Source organism: Gossypium hirsutum, chromosome D06 (genome assembly GCF_007990345.1).
Source record: "Gossypium hirsutum isolate 1008001.06 chromosome D06, Gossypium_hirsutum_v2.1, whole genome shotgun sequence".
In the NCBI taxonomy this organism is placed as follows: Eukaryota; Viridiplantae; Streptophyta; class Magnoliopsida; order Malvales; family Malvaceae; genus Gossypium; species Gossypium hirsutum.
The window spans coordinates 24,332,800-24,347,208 of record NC_053442.1 but is presented as its reverse complement, the minus strand read 5'-3'; the positions used below and the strand labels follow the sequence as shown (position 1 = coordinate 24,347,208).

Sequence of the window (14,409 nt, the reverse complement as noted above, 5' to 3'; positions counted from 1 at the left end):
CACCTTTACTAGCGGAACTCTTTTGTTTCGCAACTCCTTCACTTCACGAGCTAGGATACGCATCGGTTCTTCTTCATAGCTCATGTCGACTTGAATTTCAACCTCCGATGGGCTAATTATGTGCGGTGGATCAGATCGATAGCGTCGAAGCATCGAAACATGAAAGACGTCATGAATCTTTTCAAGCTCCGGGGGCAAAATCAATCTATACGCAACCGGACCAACTCGTTCGGAGATTTTGTACGGCCCAATGAATCTTGGGCTCAACTTGCCCTTACGGCCGAACCTGAGTATCTTTTTCCAAGGTGAAACCTTAAGGAACACTTTGTCTCCCACCTGATACTCGATGTCTTTTCGTTTCAAATCTGCGTACGATTTCTGACGATCCGTGGCTACCTTCAGACTTTCACGGATTACCTTTACTTTCTGTTCAGCATCTCTAATCAAATCAACTCCGAAAATTTTGCTTTCACCGAGCTCGGTCCAAAACAATGGTGTACGGCATTTACGACCGTACAAAGCCTCGTAAGGTGCCATCTTAATACTTGATTGAAAACTATTGTTGTAAGCGAATTCAATCAAAGGTAAATACCGTTCCCATGAACTACTGAACTCGAGGATGCAACATCTCAACATATCCTCAAGTATCTGAATTATCCTCTCGGATTGACCATCGGTTTGGGGGTGAAAAGCAGTGCTAAAATGCAGCTTGGTACCCAGAGCTTCTTGCAATTTCTTCCAAAATCGTGAGGTGAATCTCGGATCTCTATCCGACACGATAGAAACAGGTACCCCGTGTAATCTCACAATTTGATAAACGTACAATTCAGCTAGTTTCTCCAATGAAAAATCCGTACGTACGGGGATGAAATGAGCCGACTTAGTCAGTCTATCAACAATAACCCATATCGCATCCTTCTTACTTGCTGACAAAGGCAGTCCGGACACAAAGTCCATTATGACACGATCCCATTTCCACTCGGGTATCATGATCGGCTGGAGTAATCCTGAAGGCACTTGATGTTCCGCTTTCACTTGTTGACATATTAAACATCTCGAAACAAAGTCAGAGATGTCCCGTTTCATACCATGCCACCAAAATTGACGTTTCAAATCGTTGTACATTTTCGTACTCCCCGGGTGAATTGACATTCGGCTACAATGGGCTTCGTTCAGAATCATCGAAATGAGTTCCGAATTCCTTGGAACACACAAACGATTTCTGAACCTCAAACAATCATCATCATCAATTTGAAACTCCGATTCCTCGTTCGGAAAACACTTAGCCCGTTTTGCAACCAATTCATCATCGACTTTCTGAGCTTCACGAATTTGGTGAGTTAATAATGGTTTAGCTTTTAATTCAGCTACTAACACACTGTCTGGTAGAACAGACAAATGCACGTTCATCGCTCGTAAAGCAAACAATGACTTCCGGCTTAAGGCGTCCGCAACCACGTTAGCCTTTCCTGGGTGGTAATCAATGACAAGCTCGTAATCTTTCAACAACTCAAGCCAACGTCTTTGTCGCAGATTCAAGTCTCGTTGAGTCATCAAATATTTGAGACTTTTGTGATCCGAAAATACATGGCACTTCTCACCAAACAGATAATGTCGCCATATTTTTAAAGCAAACACGATGGCAGCTAGTTCGAGATCATGGGTCGGATAATTCCTCTCATGAGGCTTCAATTGTCTCGACGCATAGGCCACGACTCGACCTTCTTGCATCAATACGCAACCCAACCCAAGTAGGGATGCGTCACTATAAATGACAAACTCTTTACCTGATTCGGGTTGCACCAAAATTGGAGCTTCAGTCAAATGAGTTTTCAGTTGGTCGAAACTTTTCTGACATTTCTCCGTCCACTCGAACTTAACATCCTTTTGAAGTAGCTTCGTCATTGGTGTGGCTATCATCGAGAAACCTTTCACAAATCGTCGGTAATAACCGGCGAGTCCCAAAAAGCTCCGAACTTCAGTAACATTTCTCGGAGGTTTCCAGTCAAGTATGGCTGAAATTTTGTTCGGGTCAACTCGAATACCCGACGCGGATACCACATGACCCAAGAAGCTAACCTCTCTTAACCAGAACTCACACTTACTGAACTTAGCATATAACTGCTTATCCCGCAAAATTTGCAGCACTAGCCTCAGATGCTCAGCATGTTCGGTCTCGTCTCTTGAATAGACCAAAATGTCATCAATGAACACCACTACGAACCGATCCAAATACGGTCTGAAGATCCGATTCATCAAATCCATAAATACTGCAGGGGCATTAGTGAGCCCAAACGGCATCACTAAGAATTCGTAGTGACCATATCTCGTTCTGAAGGCAGTTTTGGGAATATCTGAATCTCGGATTCGCAACTGATAATAGCCCGATCTCAAATCTATTTTTGAGAACACTGAGGCTCCCTTCAGTTGGTCGAACAAATCATCGATGCGCGGCAACGGATATTTGTTCTTTATCGTCACTTTATTCAGCTGACGATAGTCAATGCACAACCTCATGGTTCCGTCCTTCTTTTTCACGAACAATACTGGTGCACCCCAAGGTGAGAAACTTGGTCGAGCGAAACCTCTATCCGTCAGTTCTTGCAACTGAGCTTTCAACTCCTTTAACTCGGTTGGTGCCATACGATACGGAGCTATCGAAATCGGCGTAGTTCCAGGTACAAGCTCAATACCAAACTCTACCTCCCGAACAGGTGGTAAACCCGGTAATTCTTCCGGAAAAACATCCGGGTATTCACAAACCACCGGCACAGATTCGGGTTTCTTTTCTAATTCTTTGTCACCAAGTACATACGCAAGGTATGCTTCGCACCCTTTTCTTACATATTTCTGTGCCAACATTGCTGATATTACAGCTGGCATCCCCTCCAAGTCCGCAGACTCAATTCGGACTACTTCGTTATTTGCGCACCTCAAATCAATAGTCTTGCTCTTGCAATTCACAATCGCATCATGCGCGGTCAACCAATCCAAACCAAGGATAACATCAAATTCATCAAACGGCAAAAGCATCAAGTTCGCCGGGAAACAGGAACCTCGAATTTCCAGGGGACATTTCTTGCACACTTTGTCGACAAGCACGTAACGACCCAAGGGATTTGACACCCGAATTACGAACTCAGTAGACTCAATAGGTAAAGTCTTACTGGAGGCTAAGGTTTCACATATGTAAGAATGAGTAGAACCGGGGTCAATCAAAGCAATTACATTAGTATCAAAGAGAGTGAATGTACCGGTAATAACATCAGGCGAAGAAGCATCCTCGCGGGCACGTATAGCATAAGCTCTAGCAGGCGCACGGGCTTCGGATCTGGTTATATCATCTCTAGATCCTCTCTGACCACCACCAGCATTGCCCATATTTCCAGATGGTCTACCTCGAGCAGTGGTAGCACCCGGTCTCCCACTTTGATTTGCATTCTGTCCCGACAACCTCGGGCAATCTTTAATGAAGTGGTCCACTGATCCGCATTTGTAACAGGAGCGGTCAGGAAATCTACAACTCCCCGAATGCCATTTACCGCAATATCGGCATTTCGTCCTGTCTCGACGTTCATTCCCAACACTGGCGACCGAAGTGCCTCGTGTACCCACAGGGGGTCGATCACGATCTCGTCCAAAAGGCCCGAAGTGCCTCTAAACTGGCCCGCATCATCTCGAAATCTCTTCGATGTCTGTTGAAGAGACCTCCCGAGGATCTTTTACGAAACTCTCCAGTTCCCTCATCAACTCTTTGCTTTTCTTTTCTAAGCTCTTCGGCTTTACAAGCTCGTTCAACAAGTACCACGAACTCTTGTATTTCAAGAACGCCAACGAACATTTTTATATCTTCATTCAGCCCATCCTCGAAGCGTTTACACATAATAGCTTCGGACGAAACACATTCCCGAGCGTATTTGCTAAGTCTAACAAATTTTCGCTCGTAATCAGTAACCGACATGGAGCCTTGCTTAAGCTCAAGAAATTCCTTCCGTTTTTGATCAACAAATCTCTGACTGATATACTTTTTCCGAAACTCAGTTTGGAAAAACTCCCAAGTTACTTGCTCTCGCGGCACAATAGAAGTCAGAGTACTCCACCAATAGTAGGCAGAATCACGTAGCAAGGAGATAGCACACTTTAGGCATTCATCGGGTGTACAAGATAGCTCATCGAGTACCCGGATAGTGTTGTCCAGCCAAAATTCAGCTTGCTCGGCATCATCGCTATCCATAGCCTTAAATTCAGTAGCCCCATGTTTTCGGATTCTGTCAACTGGGGGCTTATTTGACCTTATTTGGTCCGTTACCGGTGGTATTGTAGGTGCGGGGGTAGTATTTGTCGGGAATGGAGGTTGTGGAACAGCCATATTAGTTCGAATGTATTGGTTAAACCAATCATTCATCACGCTATAGAATGCTTGTCTAGCTTCATCATTCGGATTACTAGCATTAGGTTGAGAGTCTGCCGGCACTGTCCCTTGTGCGGGAGCAGGCGCTACACTCTCAAGATCATCAGCTACCTCTCGGTCACGATCGGGATCCATTACTATAAATAAACACATTTACAATTGTCAGAAATCACCACACTATCAAGTAATCACATAAAATGGCATGTATGGCTAGACCCAAAACATTACGGTAGTCCTAGAATCGACTAAACCGTAGCTCTGATACCAATAAAATGTAACACCCCGAACCCGAGACCGACACCGGAGTCGGACACGAGATGTTAACAAACTTTGAAAAATTTTTCCAGACACTGCCCAGTCTGAGTACTAGTCGCTTCAAAAATCATATCTTGAGTTTCACAACTCAAAAATCAGTTTTGTGATTTTTCCCTGAAACTAGACTCATGTCCCCACCTATGGATTTTTTTCTAGAATTTTTGGTCGGGCCAATTAGTACAGTTTATTAGTCAAATTCTCCCATGTTACAGGGGTCGACTACACTGACCTTTTCCCATTACGACTGGGATATCTCTCTGCACAGAGCTTCAATACTGATGCCGTTTGTTTCTATGGAAACTAGACTCAGAGAGGAATCCATACATATATGGTATGACCCCTAATTATCTCTGGTCAATTTATAGTGAATTTCCAAAGGCGGAACAGTGAATCCAGAAACTGTTCTGGCCCTGTTCCACAAGAACCCGAATATCTCTTTCTGTACTGTTCCTATAATTGTTTCGTTACTTCCATATGAAAGTAGATTCATCAAGGTTCGATTACATAATTTATTCACTATTTAATTCCACTCCTACAAATTCTTGTGATTTTTCCAATCCACACCACTGCTGCTATCAGCTTCTGTTTTCAAAGTGAACCTTACCTAATTTGGGGTTTCATGGACCAACTAGGGCCTTGTCATACGTAAGCCCACATATGATCATACTTAGCCATTCTAGTGGCTGATCATTTGCTCAACACTTCCATTCCAACATAGTTACATCATGAAACCATCTATACATTCATAAATACGAATGGTCTAATGCCATACTCCACTTCTACAAGCCATTTTCGCATGGCTGTACACTTATACATTTCATAAAGTACTCGAAAGACAACAATGGGTAGTCCTATACATGCCATATCAAAATTCAACCAAAATAGTACCCAAAAGAGCCTTTGATAGTGTGAGCGACTTCGACTTCAAGATCCCGAGTCCGATAGCTGGAGAACCAAAAATCTATAAAACAGAGGAGCAATGTAACGAGTAAGCAATTTATGCTTAGTAAGTTTGAGCAAGGAATTCCAGCATAAACAAAGAATATCACACATTTAGCTAAACGGAATATTTCATAATACGCAATTTATCGATATTAAACTTGCTTCACAACATTAACAACCCTTATGCACATACACAATAGACTAACTTAGCCGAAGGCCGATAGCTCGTTTATCAACTGAGCGAACATTTATTTGTAAGGGCTCGATTAAATTCAACACATACGTAACATATCCCCATATTGGGATGTTTTTCGAGTATTCGCTGGAATTTTACAGCAAGCTCATTCATTACCAAATCACGTACCTTCGGGATTTAACCGGATATAGCTCCTCGTTCAAATGCCTTCGGGACATAGCCCGGTTTTAGTAACTCACACAATGCCTTCGGGACGTAACCCGGATTTAACAACTCGCACGAATGCCTTCGGGACTTAACCCGACTTTAATAACTCGCACGAATGCCCTCGGGACTTAACCCGGATTTAGTATCTCGCACAAAGGCCTTCGGATCTTAGTCCGGATATATTCGCTTAGCACAAAGCCTTCGGGACTTAGCCCGGACAGCATTCAATTAATCATGCACATCTAACAATAATTCATGGTACATTCATATTTCATTTTCGTTTACGAAACTCAAACATAAGGCACATATTGTCCTTGCACATTCGGCTTAATAGCCACACATAGAGCATGATTTAATCACATCGAAATTTAAGCTCTCTTACTCAAGAACTTACCTCGGGTGTTGTCGAACGATTCCGCTAGCTATTCAACCACTTTTTCCTTCCCTTTATCGGTTTTATTTCCCCTTTGCTCTTGAGCTTAATCAAACAAATAAATTGATTTCATCATTTAGGCATCAAAAGATGAACACAAGGCACTTAGCCCATATTTATACATTAGACATTAAAGTCTCATACATGCAAAAATCATGCATCAACACAACATATTAGCTAATTTCTTTGCCCTTGGCCGAATATGCATGTCCATTTTTGGGGTCGATTTCAACACTTAATACACACATATACACACTAGTAAAGCATCCTCCCCCTTTTCATCAATTTAACACATGCATTGCTCATTAACATGCAAAGTTACATTCGGCCTTAGCACACATCTTGCTAGCCGATTCTTCTCCATTTAGCAACCAATGCACATATGTGCTCACACAAAAAAAAATGCTAAAAAGGAGGTTCAAGAATCATCAAGCCATCACCACATGCATCATTAACAAGCTTCATATTTTGCATGCAATGGCATTAACACAACCTCCACCTAGGCCGAATCTTAACTCATCCTCATGCCTCATCACCACAACATCAAACATCAACCAAGAATGATTCATCCATGGTCAAGTGCCATTTCCATCACATAGCAAGATTTAGACCATGGGTTAGGTAGAACTCAAGCTAACAACTAAAACATGCATGCCTCTCATGGAACATCATCAAACATACCTTAGCCTAGCTACATGCATGGCCGAATCTCTTCACCTTTCTTCTTCTTTCCTCCTTAAAATTTTTGGCCAAGGATGAACCAAAGGATGAGAAAATTTTTCTTTGTTTTTCTTTCTAGTTTTTGGCAAGCATGAAGATGAGAAAAGGATGAACAAAATTCCCCCCCTTTCTCTTCTTTAGCTCACGGCAATGGGGGGACAAACACTACACACACATTTTTTTTTCTTTTGTTTTCCATTTCTTTATTACCCATACTCCTTATTTTATTCTTCCACTAACAAAACATGTTTCATGACATGTTTTGCCCATCCTTCCTTGTCATGGCCGGCCACTACTCATTAGGGGGGAAATTTGACATGCAAGTCCCCCCCTTTGTCCACATGCACTAATAGGTCCTCACACATTGACCTATCACATTTTTGAATTTTCTCACATAAGTCCTATTGACTAAATTCACATGCAATCAACCAAATCGAAGCTTGAAATTTTCACACATTCATAATTACATATTCTACACAATAAGTATCACATTCAAACATTTCGGTGACTCGGTTTAGCGGTCCCGAAACCACTTCCCGACTAGGGTCAACTTTGGGCTGTCACATTTTTTTATGAGCATGACATGTAGAATATTACTGTATCTGTTATTTTTGTATCTGTGACTAGGATGGGTTTTGTATATGTAGAGGAAGTGATTTGTACAGTGACACTTTGCCTATATTCGGCAGCTTGACTGCATATTTTTGTAATGTGTCGCATCAGCACTATATGGTCTGTAGAGATAGGTGGGTGTTTTTAACCCCACATAGTGTGATGGGATGGTCGGAGATGTTGTGTAGAGGATAAGGGTAGGATTCTGCATATCTATACTGCTTATCTAATTCTATTATTTGTATCTAAAGGGGACATAAGTCCGAATCTGTATCTGACTGTACATGAGATTTCTGTATGTATTGCATGTCTATTTTTGTTGGGTTACACTGAGTTTATGAAGACTCATATTTGTTTGTCTGTTCTATTCAGGTAATCCACAGACTTGGGCGGATCGGTATGATGGAGCCTCACGGTGACCACGAGTCTGTAAACTGTTTAAGTTTACGGTTTTATTTTAATTTAAGGATTATTTATGGAGTTTTGTAATAATTGGACTCTTCGGACTATTTGGTTTAATTTTGGGATTTAGATTTTCGTTTTAACATTTTATTTGCGACGAATATCTAAAACAATGGTTTTTACTAAAACAAAGGTTTTCCAAAGTTACGAATGAGATTTTCAAAAAGAACATTTTCTATAACTTTCACTGTAAATCATGTTTTGGTAAATAAAATAGTTAAACAACACTTTTGACAATATATAAGCGAATATGAGTTAAAAGCTGGAATGATTTATCGTAACGACTCCGTTTTCAAAATATTTCTTTGTGTCATCTCCGGATTCGGCCATAACATCCAGGTCGGGTTTGGGGTGTTACAATCATAAATCTCAATTGTATGTTTGTTTCATTGAAAACAACATTTATGAAATAGTTTTAGAAAATTTTCCAAACAATCGAAATTATTTTACACAGACTCATCCAAACACCAAAAAATATTAGCTTTTCCAAAAAAGCAAATCATTTTTCGAAAGCCATATTCAGTGAAACAAATAGAGCCTAAGAGTCGGAGTAGACAAGAGGGCAGATTGATTGAAAAGATGTTTGCACAAAATAATTCAGAGGTACTGAAGTAGGGGTGACATGCCAATATGCTATTTCAAAAGTTACTTTAGGTGTGTACCGAAAACCTTAATTTTGTGAGTTTTGATTGTTGGAAATGGTGGTTGCCGATGCCACACGGTTGTGTTCAGGCCGTGTAACTCACTGTTCATTGATTTGGGGCCACAGGGTAAGACAAATAAGTGCGTGTCTAGGCCGTGTGTAGCTATATTAGTGCAGGGTTCATACAGACAAGGACACGGGTGTGTGTCTAGGTCGTGTAACTCACTATTCATTATCTTAGTGTCACACGGGCCAGGACACGGACGTGTGTCTAGGCCATGTAACTCTCTGTTTGTGCCTTAAGACCACACGTCGTGGGACATGAGCGTGTTCTCAGGTCATGTGAGGTACATAGGCGTGTGTCTAGGCCGTGTAACTCACAGTTTTTATTTTGAACCACACAGGCAGAGGACACGGGCACTTGTCCAGGCTCTGTGGACCATACGGACAAGGACACGGGTGTTTTTCCAGGTCTTGTGGCATATAAATCGAGTCTGAATCTTGAGTTTCTGAGGCTTTTGTTGATATTGGATTTACTCACTCATATATAGCTAGTGTTGTCTCTACAAATCTGGGTTTAAATGCTGAAAATATTGTTAGAGATTTTTCTGTAATTAGTCCCTTACGTCAGTCGATGCAGGTTAATAGACTATACAAGTGGGTACCCTTAGAGCTCCAGGGTATGGTATTTCCAGCTGATCTGATGGAGTTATCGTTTAATGAGTTTGATTTGATTTTGGGAATGAATTGGCTCATAGAATATCAGGTTAGTCTAGATTGTGTAACTAAGAGAGTTACTTTGAGAATGAATGAGAATGACGAGGTAATCATGGTTGGTGAGCGTCGAGATTACCTCTCTAATGTAATCTCTGCTCTTGTAGACGACAAGTTAGTCCGCAAGGGCTGCGAGGCATACCTAGCCTATGTATCCGAGTCTGTTCCCATAACTCTTACCATGGGAGATTTCCGCACTGTGACGGAATTTTCGGATGTCTTTTCTGAGGAATTGCCCAGGGTACCTCTGGATTGGGAGGTAGAATTTGGTATTGATTTGTTACCAAGTACAACTTTGGTGTCTATCGCACATTACCGTATGGCACCAAAAGAGCTGATCGAGCTGAAAGCACAACTTCAGGAACTTCTTGATATGGGGTTCATTCAACAGAGTGTATCTCCGTAGGGGGCACCTGTATTATTTGCTAAGAAGAAAGATAGGTCGATGAGGATGTGCATAAATTATAGGTAATTGAACAAGTTAACAAGTAAGAAAAAGTAACTGTTACCGAAGATTGACTATTTGTTCGACCAGTTTCAAGGGGCATGTGTTTTCTCAAAAATTGATCTATGCTCAGTTTATCATCAACTTAAGGTTAAAGAGACTGATGTGTACAAAACTGCCTTCAAGACTCATTACGGACATTACGAGTTCCTAGTAATGCCTTTTGGTTTGACGAATGCTTTGGCGGCGTTTATGAATTTAATGAATCGGGTGTTTCAACCGTACTTAGACCAATTTGTAGTGGTTTTCATTGACGACATCTTAATTTATTCTGAAATTAAAACTGAGCATGATAATCACGTTCGCATTATACTTTAGATACTCCAAGAAAAATACTTGTATGCTAGGTTCAGCAAGTATGAGTTTTTGTTGTAGGAAGTTGCTTTTTTGGGTCATGTGGTAACGGTAAAAGGGATCCAAGTCGATCCCAAGAAAATTAAAGCTATAATTGAATAGAAGCAACCAAAAAATGTGTCTGAACTTCGTAGTTTCTTGGGTTTAGCCAGTTACTATCGAAAGTTCATCGATGGATTTTTTCTGATAGCGTCACCTCTAACGAAGCTACTTTGCAAGAATACTCTGTTTGTGTGGTATGAGGCGCAGCAGTCTAGTTTTGATAAATTCAAGTCTATTCTAACACAAACTCCTATTTTAGTTCAACCGAAATTGGGTCAGGAGTTTGTGGTATATACTGATGCATCACATGTCGGGCTAAGATATGTTTTGATGCAAGACAGTAAGGTGATCACTTACGAGTCCCGACAGTTTAAGACACACGAGGGTAACTATCCTACACATGATCTTGAGCTGGTGGAGGTAGTGTTTACTTTGAAGATCTAGAGACACTATTTGTATGGTGAAAGGTGTATCATCTACACCGATCACAAGAGTCTCAAATATTTGTTAACTCAAAAAGAGTTAAATCTTCGGTAGCGCAGGTGGGTTGACCTACTCAAGGATTATGACTGCACGATAGAGTATCACCTTGGTAAGGCTAATATGGTAGATGATGCCCTTAGCCATAGGGTGATAACTGGTCTAAGAACAATGCTCACTCGTCTGAGTTTGGTTGAGGATGGTGGGCTGTTAGCAGAATTATAGGTTAAACCAACTTGGGTTGAATAGATTCAAGCTAAGTAGCTGAATAATAAGTCTTTAGTTCAATGACTCCAACATGTTAAACCGATCGAGAATTCTGATTTCAGCTTGAACAACGATCAGGTGTTGTGTTTCAAATGTTGGATTTATGTACCTAATGATAAAGAGTTGAGACAATCGATCCTACAAGAGACACATAGTATTCGTTATGCTATGCACCCTAGTGGGAACAAAATGTACCAGAACCTTCGAGAACTCTATTGGTAGCTTGAACTGAAAAGGGAAGTAGTCGTTTTTGTGTCCCAGTGTCTGACATGCCAAAAGGTTAAGGCCGAATATCAGTTGCCCTCCGAGTTGTTTCAGCCAGTTAAGATTCCTCAGTGGAAGTGGGAACGAGTAACGATGGATTTTGTTTGTGGGCTTCCTTTAAATCCCACTAAGAAAGATTCAGTTTGGGTTATTGTTGATTGGTTGACTAAATCTGCCCACTTCATTCCTATCAGAACAGATTACTCCCTACCGAAGTTAGCCAAGCTGTATATTGCTGAGATTATGAGATTGCACGGGATTCTAGTCTCAATTATCTCTGACAAAGATCTTCGATTCACATCTCAGTTTTAGAAGAAACTTAATTAGGCTTTAGGCACCCGACTAAATTTTAGTACCGCGTATCATCCTCAGACCAACTAACAGTTTGAGTGGGTCACTCAGATTCTAGAAGATATGCTTCGGGGTTGTGTGATAGACATCCGGGGCAGTTGGGAGGAGTATTTACCGTTGGCTGAGTTTGCATATAACAATAGCTTCCAGGCTAGTATTCAGATGACACCCCACGAGGCTTTGTACAGTCGTAGGTGTCGTACTCCGATATGTTGGACAAAATTGAGTGAACGTCGGGTTCTTAGTCCTGAGTTAGTTTTAGAAACTGAAATTACAATAAAATTGATTTGAGATTTCTGATAGTCGCCTCCGATTGACAAAAGTCATATGTTGATTTAAAAGTAAAGGATATTGAGTTTTCTGTACGTGAGCAGGAATTTTTGAGAGTGTCACCGTGTAAAAAAGTTTTTCGGTTTGGACGCAATGGCAAACTGAGCCCAGGTTCATTGGGCCTTACCGCATATTGAAACGTGTTAGACCCATTGCATATCAGCTAGAGTGAATTCATGATGTGTTTCATGTCTCTATGTTGAGGTAGTATCGATCTAATCTGTCACACGTTATTCCAGTTGACGAGATCGAGTTGCGATCGGATTTAACATTCAATGAGGAACTTGTTCAGATCTTGGAGCGTGATGTTAAGATACTGAGAAAGAAAACTGTTCCTTTAGTAAAAGTTTTGTGGAGGAACCATGGTACTGAAAAGGCCACGTGGGAACTTGAAGAATCGATCCGACGGTAGTACCTGTATTTGTTTGAGTCAGGTAAATTTCGAGGTCAAAATTTCTTTTAGGGGGAGAGAGTTGTAAAGCCCTAAAATTTTATAATCTAATTGTGAATATTTGCAGTAATTAAGTCTCTGTATCTGTAGTTCTGTGCTCTACTTTTATGATTAGGGTCTGGAGTTCGAGTCACAACATTAAGAATTTTATCATTTTAGAATAACCCCTATCCATACATTGATAGTTAATTGTAATTTTGTGTGAACCTGTGTCAAGAATGAGCCTGCTGGTTCACTGGTTAAACATTTGTCTTTGTTTTGTCTGGTCCCGAGTTCAAATCTCATTGTGTGCATTAAGAAAATTTTGCTAATTGTCAGGTTTTTTGTTGAAAGTTAAGTCAATTAAAAATTTATGTTGTTCTTCCTTTCTTACTCTTTTTTATTTATTTTATTTTATTTTTTCTTTTTTTTCTCATTTTTCATTTCTTTTTTCTTCTTCTGTTTCTTTTCATTTGTCGTATTATCAATCACATTCCTTGTTACTTCATAGCGTCTTCTTAGACTCGTGTTTTGCCTGCTACTGTTGTAAAAAAAAGCCTCGAGAACGGCGGCTCCTCTAACATTCGAAATTCGTGAATTTCGTTTAGACGCGAAGGTGCTGGAGAATCCATACATTGTTACTATTTCGAAAGTTACTTTAGTGCGTGCCGAAAACCTTAATTCTGTGAGTTTCGATCGCTGAAAATGGTAGTTGTCGATGCCATAAGGCCAGACACACAGACTTGTGTCCAAGCTGTGTGGGCCACACTGTCGTGTTTAGGCTGTGCGGGTGGTCGTGTAACTCATTGTTAAATAGTTGACTGATGAGTCCTTAGTTCAGCGACTCCAACATGTTAATCCGAACAAGAATTCTGATTTTAGCTGGAATAACGATCAGGTGTTTTATTTCAAAGGTCGGATTTGAGTACCTAATGATAAAGAGTTGAGACAATCAATCTTACAAGAGGCACATAGTAGTCCTTATGCTATGCACCCTAGTGGGAATAAAATGTATCAAGACCTCCAAGAACCCTATTGGTGGCCTAGACTGAAACAGAAAGTAGTCGCTTTTGTGTCTTAGTGTCTAACCTACCAAAAGGTGAAGGTCAAACATCAGTTGCCCTCTAGGTTGCTTCAGCCAGTTAAGATTTCTCAATGGAAGTGGGAATGGGTAACGATGGATTTTGTTTGTGGGCTGCCTTTAACTCCCACTAAAAAAGATTCAGTTTGGATCATTGTTGATCAATTGACTAAATCTCCCCACTTCATTCCTATCAGAACATATTACTCTCTACCAAAGTTAAACAAGTTGTATATTGCTGAGATTGTGAGGTTGCATGAGATTTCAGTCTCAATTATCTCTGACAGAGATTCGCGATTCACGTCTCAGTTTTGGAAGAAACTTCATGAGGCTTTAGACACCCAACTAAATTTCAGTACCGCGTATCATCTTCAGACCGACAGACAGTCTAGAGGATATGCTTCGGAGTTATGTGATAGACTTTTAGAGCAGTTGGGAGGAGTATTTACCGTTGGTTGAGTTTGTATATAACAACAGCTTCCAGGCTAGTATTCAGATGGCACCGTACGAGGCTTTGTACAGTCATAGGTGTCGTACTCTGATATGTTGGACAGAATTAAGTAAGCGTCGGGTTCTTGGTCCCGAGTTAG

General features: G+C 40.9%; 1 protein-coding gene across 1 annotated transcript; it reads left to right on the top strand.

Annotated features, from left to right (window-relative positions):
• The first annotated feature begins 9,575 nt into the window (after nucleotides 1–9,575).
• Nucleotides 9,576–11,939, top strand: LOC107900076 (uncharacterized). Its single transcript, XM_016825788.1, has 3 exons — nucleotides 9,576–10,117; nucleotides 11,159–11,305; nucleotides 11,600–11,939. The coding sequence occupies exons 1-3, from the start codon at nucleotides 9,576–9,578 to the stop codon at nucleotides 11,937–11,939; spliced, it is 1,029 nt and encodes a 342-aa protein (XP_016681277.1).
• Nucleotides 11,940–14,409: the final 2,470 nt, after the last annotated feature.

Bases quoted from the DNA above. Each gene is read 5' to 3' on its own strand.
- LOC107900076 (XM_016825788.1), top strand. From the start codon at position 9,576: ATGCAGGTTAATAGACTATACAAGTGGGTACCCTTAGAGCTCCAGGGT. The intron at 10,118-11,158 runs GTAGGGGGCACC...TCGGTAGCGCAG, and splicing joins ATTCAACAGAGTGTATCTCC to GTGGGTTGACCTACTCAAGG. The intron at 11,306-11,599 runs GTTAGCAGAATT...TGAACTGAAAAG, and splicing joins TTGGTTGAGGATGGTGGGCT to GGAAGTAGTCGTTTTTGTGT.